This window comes from Microcaecilia unicolor, chromosome 2 (genome assembly GCF_901765095.1).
Source record: "Microcaecilia unicolor chromosome 2, aMicUni1.1, whole genome shotgun sequence".
Lineage (NCBI taxonomy): Eukaryota > Metazoa > Chordata > Amphibia > Gymnophiona > Siphonopidae > Microcaecilia > Microcaecilia unicolor.
Genome location: NC_044032.1, coordinates 551,700,446 through 551,717,248, shown reverse-complemented (window position 1 = coordinate 551,717,248; position 16,803 = coordinate 551,700,446). Strand labels below are relative to the sequence as shown.

At 41.7% G+C, this 16,803-nt stretch overlaps 1 protein-coding gene across 1 annotated transcript in view; it reads left to right on the top strand.

The window, feature by feature from the left end:
• Window positions 1–16,803, top strand: part of FRYL (FRY like transcription coactivator) — a 655,466-nt gene that overhangs the window by 409,888 nt on the left and 228,775 nt on the right. The window contains 5 exon segments of the mRNA XM_030191364.1: window positions 2,110–2,222; window positions 2,618–2,768; window positions 12,142–12,245; window positions 15,947–15,968; window positions 15,970–16,130. Coding sequence (XP_030047224.1) covers window positions 2,110–2,222; window positions 2,618–2,768; window positions 12,142–12,245; window positions 15,947–15,968; window positions 15,970–16,130 — 551 coding nt within the window.

The following is a 16,803-nucleotide window of genomic DNA, read 5'->3' as shown; positions in this document are numbered from 1 at the left end:
GTTTAAAAATAGTTTTGACAATTTCCTAAAAGAGAAGTCCATAAGCACATTATTAAGATGGACTTGGGAACAAGCTTCCTCTTAGAATCAGGAACATTCAGATTTTAATGAGTTTAAAAGAGAGCCTCAAAACATTGTTTATGCAAGCTTTCAGCTTGGATGGACTGATCTTATTTATCTGTAGCATAATTTTATTGTAAGTTTGGTACGTGTTTAATATTATGTATGAACTCATGTGAAACGCTAAGAACTATGGATTAAGCAGAATAGAAAATTTTAAAATGAATAAAATCCACCGCTTATTTCTAGGATGAGCAGCATTACTACTACTACTACTACTATTTAACATTTTCTAAAGCACTACTAGGGTTACGCAGCGCTGTACAATTTAACATAGAAGGACAGTCCCTGCTCAAAGAGCTTACAATCTAAAGGGACAAATGTACAGTCAGACGAGTAGGGGGTCGTCAAACTGGGGCAGTCTAGATTCCTGAAAGGTATAAAGGTTAGGTGCTGAAAGCAACATTGAAGAGGTGGGATCCTGAGCAAGGATTTGAAGATGGGTAGGGAGGGGCTTGACGTAAGGGCTCAGGAAATTTATTCCAAGCATAGGGTGAGGCGAGGCAGAATGGGCGGCGCCTGGAATTGGCGGTGGGGAGAAGGGTACTGAGAGGAGGGATTTGTCCTGTGAGCAGAGGTTTCGGGCGGAACGTAAGGGGAGATGAGGGTAGAGAGGTAATGGGGGCTGCAGACTGAGTGCATTTGTAGGTAAGAAGGAGAAGCTTGAACTGTATGCGGTATCTGATCGGAAGCCAGTGAAGTGACCTGAGGAGAGGGGTGATATGAGTATATCGGTTTCAGGCGGAATATAAGACGTGCAGCAGAGTTCTGAACGGATTTGAAGGGGGGATAGATGGTTAAGTGGGGAGGCCAGTGAGGAATAGGTTGCAGTAGTCAAGGCAAGAGGTAATGAGAGAGTGGATGAGAGTCCGGGTGGTGTGCTCAGAGAAGAAAGGGGATCTTGCCATGTGCTTGAACCTGGATTGGCCACTGTTGGAAACAAGATACTGGGCTTGATTGACCTTAGGTCTGGCCCAGTACAACAGTGCTTGTGTTCTTATAAACATGTTTGCGTGTGCATATGCATTTATACCCATGTAAAGGGCATCTTGTAAAATTACACAATGAAGCTCATTTTCAAAGCACTTAGACTTACAAAGTTCTATAGGTTACTAGCAGCTTTGTAAGTCTAAGTGCTTTGAAAATATGCCTCTATGTGTGCAAATACTATGACAGGTTATCAAATGTTTGTACACCATTCTCATATAAACATGTTTGGGGAGGAGTTTGGGCAGAATGCAGGTGACATCGCAAAGTACCTGCATAGGCTTTAAAATACACACCTACGCACATGCTTCAACTTATACATTTACACATGTTCCCAAGCTGGTGTAAATGTATTTGGCCTTATTGTAGCAGCAATTTTGAATAGGTTTTTTTATAATGACACTTAGGTGCCTGTGTACCTTTATAAAAGTAGGCTTCAAATAGACGCCTGCTATGTCTTCCAGTCTAAATGACCTATTATAAAATTACCTTCTATCAGTTTTTGATTTTTGATCATTGGTTTTGAGTTTTTTCCACCTTACCTGTGTTTTGGCTGCTCCAACCCACTGAGTTGGATGAGTCTGAACCTGTTAACCAGGGCTGTGGGGTTGGAGTCTGTAAAAAACCAACTCCAGCTTCAAAAAAAAAAAAAAAACATATATATATGGTAAATTAATGATATGTAGATAGATATAGAGATATAGATATCCTTGTCCTGGATTTAAAGTACTGATAAATAAGTTATATTTATCAAGCCTAATATCAGTCAGAGTCCAAGATGGAGCTGGGGAATAGAAAATAGAGTCAGAGTCGAAGGTTTGCTGTACCAACTCCACAGCCCTGCTGTTAACAGCTAGGAATCCTCTTTGCATGTCTTATAGCCTCTTAAACTCCATCACTGTTTTAACTAACACCATTTTCCTGTTGTTCATTTAGATTGCGTGTTGTCATATAGACTGGAAAGTTCAGCACCTACTATTAATTACTTTTTCTTTCTTACAGCTGTGTACATCTAGACATCTATAGTGGGCTGAACAGTAATCTAAACCGCCAACACCACAGGCTAGAATCTCGCTACAGTAGCAGTTCTGGAGGATCGTATGAAGAGGAGAAAAGTAACAAATCTACAGTTCTACTGATTTTGTTATTTAAATTATGGTTTATTTATTGGAATTTATTAATTGCCTTTATGGTTCAATTTTCTAAATGACTATAACTCAAAAAGAAACAAGGGACAGAAAGCATTAGTATTTGGGGAGTAGAGATTAAATCATACTCATTTGCAGATTTGTTTTCTTTCTTTTTTTTTTTTTTTTTGCCAACATATAGAGGCTCATTTTCAAAGCACTTAGCCTCCCAAAGTTCCATAGAAACCTATGGAACTTAGCCTCCCAAAATGCTTTGAAAATATGCCTCATAGTGTTCCATAACTGGAATGACATGCAATTTGTGGAATGACATGAAACAATATTTTTTCATGTGATTTAATGACTGTGATTATGGTTGATAGGTGATTCGGTGGTATTGTATGCTAACTGGCGATTAAAAGTCATGGAGCATAATCGAGGCGAACCACTTCCTTTTCCGCCTAGTGGAGGCTGTTGGTCACCATTGGTGGATTACTTACCTGAAACAACAACACCGGGAATGTCCCTTCAGAGGTAAAACTTAACACCTGAAATAAGAAAATAAAGTCAAGTCTTTGCTAGCATAAAGGAGATTTATTTCAGTTCTTGTTGAATTGCAAAATTGATTGTAAACAATATTTTATGATGCTTTGTAGTGCCATAGAATATTTAACTAGCCTGTATTGATGATGTTTTGGAAAAGATAAAAACCTTCAGGCTCAGGGGCTTTTGAACAGACAGAAGTAGGGAAACTTCAGTTGTGATCTTTAAAGAAAGAATATATAATATCAAACCTATTAGAGCAGTCATGATTAATTACTTGTTACTGTTTTGTCTTAGCCATTACTTTTTGGGGAGGTAATTTTATAAAGTCATTTTTGTGAGTAAGTGGCCACATTCACACTTAAATAGTCTTTTTAAAACACTGGCCATCATAAAAGTATGTGCCATGACATGATAGTAAAAAAAAGTTACCCCCTACATTATTTTTGCTGGGTGTTTTTCAGCAGCCACTTGGAATTTCAGTGTGAAATTTTACAGCTCTATTTGTGTTACAATCTATGATTATGTACTGAGTGGAATGAGATTATTTTTAAATATAGCAAAGTTACAGACTTTTTAGCATGACCACACGATTTTCGTGCATCTGTTTACACTGTAAAACTACCATTATTTGGAGAAAAATAACAGGGCACCAGCTTACTGTTAATGATGTCACAGTGACATCAACTTTTGAAACAATAATTTGGATTTGAATAATTTATACCATGTTTGGAGAGTAATGTTGGAGGCCTATCACAAGCGCCACCAAACCTGCAAACAATCGCCGAACTCACCACACTGCAGATGATCTGGGACAACCTGCCACAGGGAATGATCGACAAGGCTGTTAAGAACTTTCTAAAGCGACTGAAGGCCTGTGCTAAAACAGGAGGGGACACTTTCAGCATTCAAAGTGACAGCAAAATTCTGACACATTGTTAATTATATTATTTGAATGATGTTTTACTGTGTTTTAGCGCGAACATTTTTAATACACAAAAATCACTAGGTAGTAACTAAAATGTAAGTAACATCAACATAACTTAAGATAATTAATGTTATTTAATATTAATATGTAAGTATGGTGACTAAATGAGTACTAAAATTACTTGCTGAAAGAGGTTGCTGAGAAAACTGCAAAAAACTTTAGGGGGTTACTTTTTTTTGCCTCACCCTGTACTTTGGTGGTAGGCATGCGCAGAATCAGAGTTCACAAATAACACACATAGATTATAAAATACACTAATCTAGGGGATCACGTGACGCCATGGCCGCAGGAGACTGCTGAAGAGTGCTTCTCCAGCTTCCCTCCTGAACCCCCCCCCCCCCCCCCGAGTTTCTGGCAGAATTGTCCCCCCCAACTAGGGTAGTGTTAGTGTGAGCTGAAGCAGTCCACCCTGGAACAATTTGTGGTCTTGAAAGGTGCCATGACAGGGAATTTGCTGCTAAAGAACGACTTTGCAGTAGAGCAGGGGAAGACAAGATGGCAGCGCCGGCTAGCCCACCAACCCACTGAGTATCATCGGCCTGGGTAGACAGGTAATGGTGGAGATGACATCAGCATTGGAGGAGATGTTGGAAAGGTGGTTGAGCCCAATTGCATCTAGGTTGGAGTGGGTGCAGGCATAACTGGAAGAGCTCTCAAAAGGCTACTCCGGCTTTCAGGCACGAAGTGGTGCATTGGAAGATAGGGTGGCAACAACAGAGGACCTCCAGTCACAATTACAACAACAGGTGGTAAAGTTGGAAGAGAGAGTGGAAGATCTAGAGAATAGGACCAGACGAAATAATTTGTGGCTGGTTGGGCTTGTCTGAATCGATAGCAGATAAGGAATTGATTGCGTTCCTTGAATTGTGGCTCAAACATGAGCTGCAACTCACAGACTGCTATAGGCCCCTGAGAGGGCGCATAGAATGGGCCCTATGCAGCCTACCTGTACCAGACTGAGAGTGGTTATTCTAAAGGTACCAATTTTGCTCACAGAAACGCCATCATGCAAGCAGTGAGATCGTGGAAAGCTTGACATATGAAAATATTATTCTATGTTTTCAAGATTACTCGGTCAAAGTGGCGGCACAGTGGAAGTCCTTTGCCCCAATCTGCTCCCGCCTGTTTGCAGCTATAATCCTCTTTGCTCTTATGTATCCGGCTACCCTACGAGTGACCTACAATGGTATGAGTCATGTTTATCACAAAGTGACTGAGGCCCAGGAGTTTCTGGCTTGTATTGAAGGAGGAGATGATCCATCTGAGATGGTGAACGGGAGAATGCTGGCTGGCAGTTCCCTTTAACCTTTCAATTAGATGTCATACCTTGGATTACAAGGTGATTTGGTAAAGGACTGAGTCTCATGGATCTCATGGAATCAGAGTTTCTGAACAAGTGAAGATCCAACTTAAGGAGGGATCTGGTAGCTAGAAGACATTGGACTGAGTTGGAACTGACAGCAGCTGGAAATGACACATTACTGGTACTCAGAGTCGGGGACACGGCTGGATGCTTGGGTCTCGATTTGACGCAGCGACGATCAAGAATTCCTGTTTGTATTTTTTGGTTTTTTTTTTAATGTTGAACCTTGTACCAGTAACACTATGTGAACTGTTTTTCTATGTATAGGAGATACTTTACACCAAGTTGGTGCATAAGTAATACGGTTGTACTGGAGGTTTACGGGGGAGATGTAATTTTGTTGGAATCTTGCAATAGGGGAGTGTAAGGGAGGGGTGTTAGATGTGATAGTTCTGTCAGTGGGATTTTGGGGGGGGGCGCCATGGAGAAGTTTGAGGGGAAGGGGGAGAGAGAGAGGAGGAGAGCTGGGTGGGAGTGGGTGGGCGTGGATGCATCAGTGTTCTCTCACAGACAGACATGGGTAGACTCTTCACTCTATAAGCGTGTCGAGGTTGGGAAAGGGTTTCTTTGTCACACACGGGAGGGAGGCCGGGCAGCAACCCCTAGGGTTCCATAAGAGAGATGTTGAATGTGATGGTCCTACCGTGGGAGCGCTACTGTAAAAATTGTAACGTGGAATGTGGGGGGGGATAAACTCACCTGTTAATGATCAAATATTCTACAGCATTTACAATGTCATAAAATTGATATAGCCCTTCTCCAGGAAACACATCTCTCACCCCAAGATCTTGACAAACTCCGTACGTGGTGGATGGGGGATTGTATAGCAGCGGCATTGGGGAAAAGGAAGTGGCTATTTTAATCAGAAAGGTGTAGCAATGCATGCTAGTACTCTTTTTCAAGATCCAATGGGCAGAATTGTAGCGGGTAAGGTGGTAGTAGGTCATAGTGAATTGATAGGTAATGTGTATACCCCTAATCAGTTTGATCGCAAGTTCTATCAAAAAGTGACTTTCTTCTGCTTGTTGTGGGGGGGGGGGGGGGGGGGGGGGGGGGGGGGGGGGTGGGGGGGGGGGGGGGGGGGGGGGGGGGGGGGGGGGGGGGGGGTGGTGGGGGGGGGGGGGTGGGGGGGGGGTGGGGGGGGGGGGGGGGGGGGTTTTAATATGGTATGGGATCCCAAGATGGATAAGTCCTTCTTGCAGGTTTCCCAAGGTCAGGGCCTACCCAATATGTTTTAGACCTTGATGTTTGTAGGCTTTTTCCTACAGGGCAGGATTACACACATATGTCAAGGGCTCATTCCACACAGTCCCTACCTACTGGTCTCGAGGTGGTTATTTGGCACTGTAACAAGAGTGGAGATAGGCCCCTATGTCACTCAGACCACGCTTGGGTGTGGATGGATTGGTCTGTTCCAGGGAGAAGGCCCAGAGGGTTGGAAATGGATGTTTCCTTTGGAACTTTATAACGATATAGTTTTCTGGGATAGATTGCTTAAACGTTGGAAGGAGTACAAAATTCACAATGTTAATGACAAAACTATCCTGTCGTTTATTGGGAAGCTGCAAAAGCGGTGTTATGTGGTGAGATTATTAGTCATTGCCATCATACCCGGAGGGCACAAGATAGAGAGATACTGCGTCTAGGTGCCATCTTGAGGCAGGCGTGCCAATGTTTCGGGATTTCACATGATGAGGAACATAAACACAGGTACTGCAAATACAGATGGCGCTTAATGAACTGATTTACTGACGGGCATCTAAATCACAACTTTATTATAGATATATGCTGTATTGCCATGAAAACAAACCAGAAAGTTGTTAGCCTATTTGGTTTCACAAAGAGGGGGTCGTCATAAGATTTTAACTTTGAATGATGGGAAAGGAGGCCTAGTCACAAGTGACGAGAGTAAATGTGACAGGTTTCGGGCCTACTGCCAACAGCTTTATGCGGCCCGGAGGAGACAGGGTTATGGAGCAACCTATATTTGGATAATTTGGATTTACCTGAGCTGACACAATCTGACAGGGAGTTCTTAAATGAAGAAATACAGGAGGATGAGATTCACTGGGCTATTTAATGTAGCCCCCTCTTGAAGGCCCCTGGCGCAAATGGTCTTCGAGCTGAGTTTTAAGCTGTTAGGGGAAGAGATAGTGTTGCCTATTACCAAAGTGTTTAACCAGTTTCTTCTCGGAATCCCTTTAGAGCAAATTATAGTGCCTCCCAAACTGGGGCACGATCCCGTTCTATCTGAATCATATCGGCCAATGTCTTTATTAAATTATGAGGTGAAATTGCTTGCAAAAATAATGGTGAATCGATTAGCTAGAGTACCGCCGGCTCTTATTCATGAGTCTCAAGTGGGCTTTGTCCGTGGTCAGCCCGTCGCTAAGAATTTAAGGAAAATTGTGGCAACATTGGAACTGAGAAGGCGGATGGAGGTGAAATCTCTTTTAATAAGTTTTGATGCTGAAAAGGCATTTGCGTTCACTGGGAATTTCTTTATTTGGTGCTAGACTGATATGGGCTCGCTAGTTGATTCCTTGCGGTAATCAGAACTCTATACTGTAGCCCACATGCCCTGTTGATGGTTAGTGGGATAAAATCATCATCTTTTTCAATTTTTGAGGGACAAGACAGGTTTGTCCCCTTTCCCCACTCCTGTTCATTTTGACGAAGGATCCTTTGCTTTGAGATATTATGTCCAATCCAGCGATACATGGAGTGGGGGTTGGACCACATTGCTTTAAGGTGGCGCTGTTTGCCAATGATCTGTTAGTACACATTACGCGACCCAGGGACTCCTTGAGGTGCTGTTGGAAACATTCAGGGAATACGGAGACTATGCAGATTTTCGCCTGAATCTTGATAAATCTGAGGCTGCTTTCATCCAGACAGGTACAGTGAGAGGGGTACAGATTTCCTTCTATGTTGGGCAGAAGGGAATCTAACTCGCTATGGACGTTTCATGGATCTACCAAAAGGCAATTGGAGAGGTGGAGAGACCTACCATTGGCGTTATTGGGCAGAATCAGCCTTGTGGAAATGGTAATATTCCCACAATGGTTTATCTTTTACAGACTTTGCCTTTACGCCTCTTACTGAAAGATTTGAAAGGGCTTGATCAATTAATATTGAAATTCTGTTGGGCCCATAAAAAGCCAAAATGAGATTTTCATTCATGGTGGGGGGTAGCGACAAGGGGATTGGAACTAACTTGTGTAAAGCTGTAAAACCATACTTGTTTGCTAAAACATTTAGGGATTGCTTCCCCTCTAGAATTTGAGAGAACATTCTTACACACCTTATAATTTGTATTCATTACTACATCATCCGTCCGTTTATATTCCTCGAGACTAACACAGTTTATTACTGGGACGAATGCGGGCTGTGTGGAAGACCCTGTCTTCTTCTTTCTGAGTCATTTTATAAGTGTGAAGGCTAACCTCCTTTCCCTTATCTTTTCAGCTACTACATTCAAGAACCAGAGCAGCCTTCTTTTCCTCTTACTTTATGTAATTTTCTAACATAAAGGTTAGTTGCCTTTAATATAGCTCCTTCCATGATCTTCAATCTCGATTGAGCCCTGTCCTCTCTTAATATTGAACCACATCATTCAGTGATCACTAGATGCCAAGTGGTCTCCCACCTTGACATCAGAAATACTCTCCATTCGCAAGCACCAGGTCCAAAATAGCTTCATCCCGCGTCAGTTCCGTTAACCACTTCTGAAACAATTCTTCCTGTAGGGAATCCAGGATTTCTTTGCCTCTAGATGACCCCGCAGCAGGGACGCCCTAATCGACATCTGGCATATTAAATCACCTATCAGTAGTACTTCCCCTTTCCTAGCTATCTGTGGATGTCTTCAATTAACTCTCTGTCCATTTCCTCCGATTGTGAAGGTGACCAATATACTCCGATATAAATACATTTTCCTTTCCTCTTTCCAGTTTAACCCACTGTGTTCTTCCCGCACCCCAAATGTCCTGAAGTTCCGTCACTGTAATATCATTCTTAGCATATAGTGCCACTCCACCCTTTTTTCTTATTCTGTCCTTCCTGAATAGGTTATAGCCAGGTGTAGCAATATCCCAGTCATGGTTCTCTGTGAACCACGCCTCCGTGACCACCACTAAATCCAAGTCTGCTTCTATCATTGTAAACTCTAGCTATAGAAGTTTGTTTCCCATACTGCGGGCATTGGTATACAAGGCTCTCCAGATGTTACTTTTTTTCCCTTTCTATAGGGGCATTTGATGTCCTACCTTCCCTGGGGTTATTTATGGTTTTGTGGCCTTTTTAACCATCCCCAGCAATTTTAGTTTAAAGCCTCTTTAGTACTCTAGTCTGTTGCTGAAGACTTATAAGCTTAGTAGTGCATAAATGCATATTGCAATACTGGATATCTGCTGAGCCTCCGAAGTTTTGGCATTGGACGAACCATCTACACCTCTTGTTGACCTGGGAGGCCAGAGACCCTCAAGGATTCCCCAGTTGTGAGAGCCATACCTTCAATCTCTGCATTCCAAAGGTCATGATGTGCTCATTAATACCTTATAACATTTTTCTGGTGGGACGGGGTTTTCAGGACTACGCATGTCTGGAATATTGAGGTATATCTTGGGATATAAGGGACCGGGGGAGGGGGAGGCACGAAGATGGGAGATAGGTCGGCAAGTTCCTTGTTTATCCCCAAGGTCATAAGGGTACAGACTGTCGTGGAGATTGGTGAGGGGATGGGGAGAGGGGAAAGGGAAGAGTTGGAATGTTTCAGATGAGGATGCTGTTCCTGTATAACAAAATACTGATATGTTGTTTATAAGTGTTCCATTGCTTTCTCAATAAAATTATTTGAACATAAAATACACTAACCTACTACTACTACTACTATTTAGCATTTCTATAGCGCTACAAAGCATACGCACGCTGCACAAACATAGAAGAAGACAGTCCCTGCTCAAAGAGCTTACAATCTAACCTACACACATATGTGAATAATCTAGATTTAGCAATTTTACACTTCTTAGCAAGTGTTAAGTGTCTGCTTCTGAAGGTAGATGCGATTTCTGCTACTTATGCAAGTGTTTCATAAAGACACATAGGTGCCTGTGTACTTTGTAAAATAGCACCTAAGTAGGCACCTACTTGCTTTCTTAAACCAAGAGCGCTCTGATATAAAATTGCCCTGCTGTTACCTAAGATTCTACACCTGTGATTTGTATGGAACAGCGTTAAAGTTTCTTATCATTTGGGCTGGGGCGGAGGAAACGGTTTTTGGAATTGTTCACATTTTGCACAATCTGACTAAGGGGCTCTTTTACAAAGGTGCACTAAAAAGAGGCCTGCGCTACTTTTAGTGGGTGCCGGAGCCGGTGGTGGGAGGCAGGACTGGTGGTTGGGAGGCGGGGATAGTGCTGGGCAGACTTGTATGGTCTGTGCCAGAGCCAGTGGTGGGAGGCGGGACTGGTGGTTGGGAGGCGGGGTAGTGCTGGGCAGACTTGTACGGTCTGTGCCACAGCCAGTGGTGGGACGCGGGGCTGGTGGTTGGGAGGCAGGGATAGTGCTGGGTAGACTTATACGGTCTGTGCCCTGGAAGGGACAAGTACAGATCAGGGTGGGTGTACACGAAAAGTAGCACATATGGGTTTATCTTGTTGGGCGGACTGGATGGACCGTGCAGGTCTTTTTCTGCTGTCATCTACTATGTTACTATGTAACTATATTTTCCCTGCACTCAGGCCACCTCTTAGCGCACCTGCCAAAAAGCCAATTTTCTGTTTTCAGCAATAATGGCCAGGTGCTAAGTCCAAAATTAGTGCCTGGCCATTTACCGTGTGAGTCCTTACCGCCTCTTATTTAGATGGCAGTATGGGCTCACACACTAACCCCACGGTAATCGGGCAGCATGCGGCAATGTGGCTGTGCTGCCGATTACCGCCAAGAACACCCCGCGGTAGAAAATAGAAAATTATCTTCAACCGCAAGAAACTGCATGCGCCAACTTCAGGACTGCCTCTTTGCTCTTGTGACACCCCGGCAGTACTGCCGATTTGGTGCTCACTACCTGTTCAGTAGCTATACCACACCTTTGTAAAGGGCTCCTTAGTGTTTTATTTTTTGGATGTTGATTTGCATAACAACATTTAATAAAGTAGAGTTTTAGAAAAAAAATTACCCTTCTGTTTGATATTTATCTTTAATATAATTAAAATTTTTATATACTGCTATACATTGAAACTGAATGATTGAACCAAGCTGTTTACATAAAAACATTGATAAAATTACAGATTTATAGCATATAAACAAACTTCTATCAGGCAACAACCATGATAATACTCTTCCTGTGATTCCCCAGTTGTTAGAAGAATGTGTACCTGTGACCTCTGTTCCCTGTAAGCCAGGGATTCCAAACCCAGTCCTCGGGACACCTCAGCCAGTAAGATTTTCATGACATCCACAATGAATATGCATGAGATAAATTTGCCTACAATGGAGGCATTGCATTTAAATTTATCTCTCACACATTTATTGTGGATATCATGAAAACCAGACTGGCCTAGTAAGTCCTGAGGACTGGGTTGAGAACCCCTGCTCTAAGCTGAGCCAGGCATACTCCATACCTACAGACCTTCCAGTAGGGGGTGCTGTTTCACTATCATATTTTCAATAGTGAGGAACAGGCAATCTCTACGGGGCTCTAGGGGGACCTGCCTGTTCCTAGCAATTGAAAACACAAAATTGAAACACCACCCTCCACTGGCAGCAATGTAGTTGGAAGACTCACGCTCAGCTGAGGGAACAGTGCCTATGAGTATGCACAGTGGAGTTAAAAATTAATATGTAACCAAATGTTATAGGATGAGTAGGGAAGTTTTCAAGAATGCTTTTTCATTAGTTGGTAGAAAGGGCTAAGGATGACTGGAATATTTCAGAAAGCATGCTATGTGAAAACGGAATCTTTTGAAATGTAATCAGCAATTGTACTTTGACACTATAATCTTTGTTTTCAGGTGTAACATAGCTGTAATCCTTCTGACCGACTTAATAATTGACCATAGTGTGAAAGTGGAATGGGGAAGCTACCTGCATCTGTTGCTTCATGCAATATTCATAGGTAATTAAGATTTTATTATACTTTTTTTTTTTTTTTTAAATCATTCAGTCCTTAGTCATCTCACCATTAAACAAATGCCACATTCAATATCTAATTATAATATATTTCACACAACAAGCACTGACAGAAAATTCTGTGGCGCACTTAAATGTCTTAGATCTGTTATGCTCAGCTTTCCTGTATTTTCCCTTCTTGATTTACTTTAAAATCATTATCAAAAGCTATGATAATTGTTTCAGCCAGAGCTTAGCCATAACAGGTGTGAAGCAGCAGCCTCATAGTCTCAGCCTCAGTCAACTAAGGGGCAACAGTCCCTAAAAAAAGCACTTTCGTTTATACCTCTATGCAAAGAACACATATTTGTCCAGAAAACCTCCAGTTCACCAAGAACTGTAAATTTTTTATTGACATTGGCTTTATCAGGACATTTCAGCTAGGTTTGTGAATTCATTTGAAACAACATGAGAAATGCCAGTGACATGAGGGGGTAGGATGATATGACCCAAGATGGACAGCTGAGCTCTTAGCTCCACATTCCCTGCTGCAGAATAACTAGATATCCCTGTAATCTTGTAACCCCTAGTGTGTTCAGTAGTGATTCTTTTGCAACCCCTAGAGTGTTCAACAGCGATTCGGAAAAGCGCAGCTGACAAAGAGTTTTCTATTAGCATATTGCATCTGTGACATTTTATCTTAAGGATTTTGCTTATTGACTTCACCCGATCACCTCAGCATTGGTGGTGACAAAGAAGGCCTCGGCGAATGGCTCCCTCACTTCCACCCCTCCGACTGCAAACAAACTCCGAGCAACAGCCAGGGGTGGAGACCTCACTGGAGCACTTCTCTGAATTTCATGAGCTCCTTCATGAAATTAAAACTAACATCAAAGGAGTCCGAGAGGAACTCTGTACTGTAGCTTCGGATCTTCAGGAAGGATTACAGAGCTAGGCCATAGAATGAAAGATACCAAAACGAGGCTGGGGAACGCCATAAAGCCATAATAATGATGGAATCTTTCTTGACTAGTTACCAGATGGATAGCTATATTTAATGGATAAGGTCGAGAACCTGGAGAATAGGAGCCGCTGTAAATCTCTGGATATGAGGCATTTGTGAAACTGCAGGGTATATCAACTGTGAACTGACTGTACAGCAAATATCCAACATGCTCCTTTCAGATGAGGCTCGGGCTGACCTACCTGATCAGATCAAACTTGGTACAGAAAACTGAATTGCTAACCACACAAGTGCAAATCTTCCCTGGGACTTTATAGCCTGCTTTTCAGAGCTCCAATTATCTGAGAAACCCCCTATAATGGTGTACCAAGAGTTGGCAGTTCTGACTTTACGTTGCAAAAATGAATTAAAGTCTCTCACCAAATATCTGTGGGAAAAAGATCTCAAGTACCACTGGCAGCACCCATTTGCTCTTGTGTTTTACATGGAAAGAAAACTTCATGTGCTTAAAACATTATAGGAGGCACGACAATTGTTCCAGGATCTTACAGCAGTACCTCCAGAATCCGCCTCAGGAAGAGAAGCACAGTTGGGAGGTTTGGGATCCCTCTCAGCTCACCCTAAATGGCAGAGATTCACCCGTGGCAAGAGATGGCTAGCCTGGCAAGAATTGGGGACACAGCTTCCATCTCACAGGACACCTGAAGCTTTCTCAGAGGATGCCTGTACTTTACCTTTGCCCTGTCTTGTTACACGGGTCTTGCTACCCCCATGGTTTTTGCTGAGGGGCCACCAGAGGCCTATTAATCTGTGATAATAGAATATGTTTTTATTTCCATGTTGTTTATACCATTTATCCAATTTTTGTAACTATATAGATTGAATGGTTGAGATACTTAGTGAAAATGCATTAACAGTTTTATCTGAGGGCTACGTGCATGCTGTCCATTCTCCCCCACATGAGCATGTGCTTTTGACTTAATTGACAGTTCTTTGGAAGAGGGGCAGGAGGATGGGTTGGTAGGAGAGGGGCTGGGGAGAGAGAGTGGGCGTGGTTTGTGCTCCTGTCCGTGATATGGACATGGTGGGGGGTCTTTTTACTAACGTTTTCTATATTTGGTTAGGAAGCTTGGCTGTACTGAATATTATCCATTAAAAAAAAAAAAAAAATGTCAGTGACATTTCCCTTATCATTTGGTGGAATTTTAGGCCAAAACAGGAAAAAGAAAATAAAAATTTAGTGTTTCTTTCCTGTGTTGTTCATAGTACACACTATTTCTGAAGAGTGAGCACTATTTCTTGTTAGTGTGCATATGCATTGGTGTAACTGAATGAGATGCAATTTACTTGCTAATTGAACAGTGTGGTGTGTGTTGAACCAAAAAAAAAAAATCAAGGAGAAGCAGGAGCCTCGGGTAAATACAGCAACAAAAAGGAGTGAGGTCCAACAGAAAGATTAGTCCAAAATGTAAAAGTCACATCAGTTTTATTAGTAATCATACTATCATAACCCGAAACTCGACACAACTGTGTTTCGGCAAAAAGGCCTGCCTCTGGAGGCCATCACAAGTGTTAATGATATCAGTCCGATATATATACAGTGATCAGGAATAAAAATCAAATGTTTCTGTAAAATGAGAGGAGTGTCTGGTACCTATATAAATTTGATAGTGTTTCTCACACAGCATAACAGCATGTGTCAAACTGTCCCAGGTTTGTTGGAGGTCAAAAGAAACAAAAGGCTGGATAGATTCTTTAAGGGCTTTAGTCCACTTCATATAGAAGGCTAAGACAGTTTTACAGCCCAAAAACTATTGAAGTCGTGCACATCCAGGTATAGTAGTCACCTCTTTGTACTTGCTCCTTTAACTCTGGTTCCATAAGTTAAAATCCTGTTACATGTACTAGTTCTAGAAAACTTTGATTCCTTAATGAAGTAATTGCATTTTGGTGGTGGTAAAGCCCTTCAGAATGCTGTCTGATTATAACTACTACTACTAATCATATCTATAATACTACTAGATATACACAGCGCTGTATACGTTATATGCAGGTACTTTTCTGTCCCTAGAAGGCTCACAATCTACATTATTTTGTACCTGCTGCAATGGAGAGTTAAGGGCCCTGTATACAAAGGTGCACTAACCGTATAATTGCTCATAATATTCCTATGGGCGTCCACATGGTTAGCGAGCACTCATTTTTAGTGTGTGCTAAAAACACTACCACACCTTTGTAAACAGGGCTCTTAGTGACTTGCCCAATGTCTCAAAGAACTGCAATAAGAATCAAAGCTATGTTGCCAGGATCAAAACCTGCTGCACTATTAGGCTACTCCTCCGTCTAGCACAAGGGAAAGCTTGGCAGTGATGGGATTTGAACCCATGCCTCCAAAGAGACTAGAACCTGAATTCAGCACCTTAGACCACTCGGACACACTATAACATATGTATAAATGCAAATGGTTATAGCATTTAGAGTTTTATTTGTGTATCTTGGCTTGAGAATGCATGGCCTCTTATGCTGTAATTAGTCTTTATTGATGCAACTTAGTATACCAACAATATTTTATTCATGTTTTATATTACTCATGTTTCCCTTGAAAATATGCAGACTAGTCTTCCAGATTTTCATTTTCTAACTTATCTTTTTACTTTCCCTAAGCCTAACAATGCAAGTTGGTAGAATTTTCTGTTTGCAGTTAACTGTTCTTGCTTGGAATAATTTTCTGTTTTCAATTTTAGGTTTTGATCATTACCATCCAGAAGTATGAACATTGTAAACGCCTGCTTTTACATTTGCTGATTGTGATGGTCTCCAGCAGTAATGTCCAGGCTGTAGCTTCAATCCTCCTCAGAAACCGAGATTGTAATGAACCTAGGGTGCTTACTGTCAAACAAATTGCACATTTTGAATACACTTTTACAGGTAAATGCAGGGAAATTGTTATTCATATATATAGAGAGCAATCAAAATTCTTCATAGCCAAAAATATCTTGGTCCAAGGAACCATTGTATTTGCCACTAGCTGTGTCACTTTGGATATCCATATTTTCAAAATGAAACTAAACTGATTTTAGTTTTCTAGAAAATGCAGTGATAACAGTGTTTCTGTTCATAATTATATGCTTTGAACATTTCAGATTTTTTGAAAAATGTTGAACTTGTTTCTAGAAGTCAGATACAACTTGTAGAGTACTATAACTTGACTGTAGAAACAGCGAACATGACAGCAAAATATACCATATGACTTACCCAGTCTTTACTATCCCACCTTCTCCCTAAAGATCCTTTAGTACATGCCCCATGCTTTCTTAAATTCAGACACTGACCTTGTCTTCACCACCTCAACTAGGAGGCTGTTCATGGCTGTAAAAAAAAAATGTTTTCTTAGATTACTTCTTATTTTACCCCTTTTTACTCTAATCCTATGCTCCTTCAGTTCAGAGTCTCTTTGCTATAGATAGGAACCTGATTCCTGTGAATATATATCTTGGACTTGTTTAAATCTCTATCACATTTCCACTGTCCTGCCTGGCCTACAAGATATACTTGTTTAGATCTTTACATCTTTTCCCCTATGCTTTATGATGAGGACTGT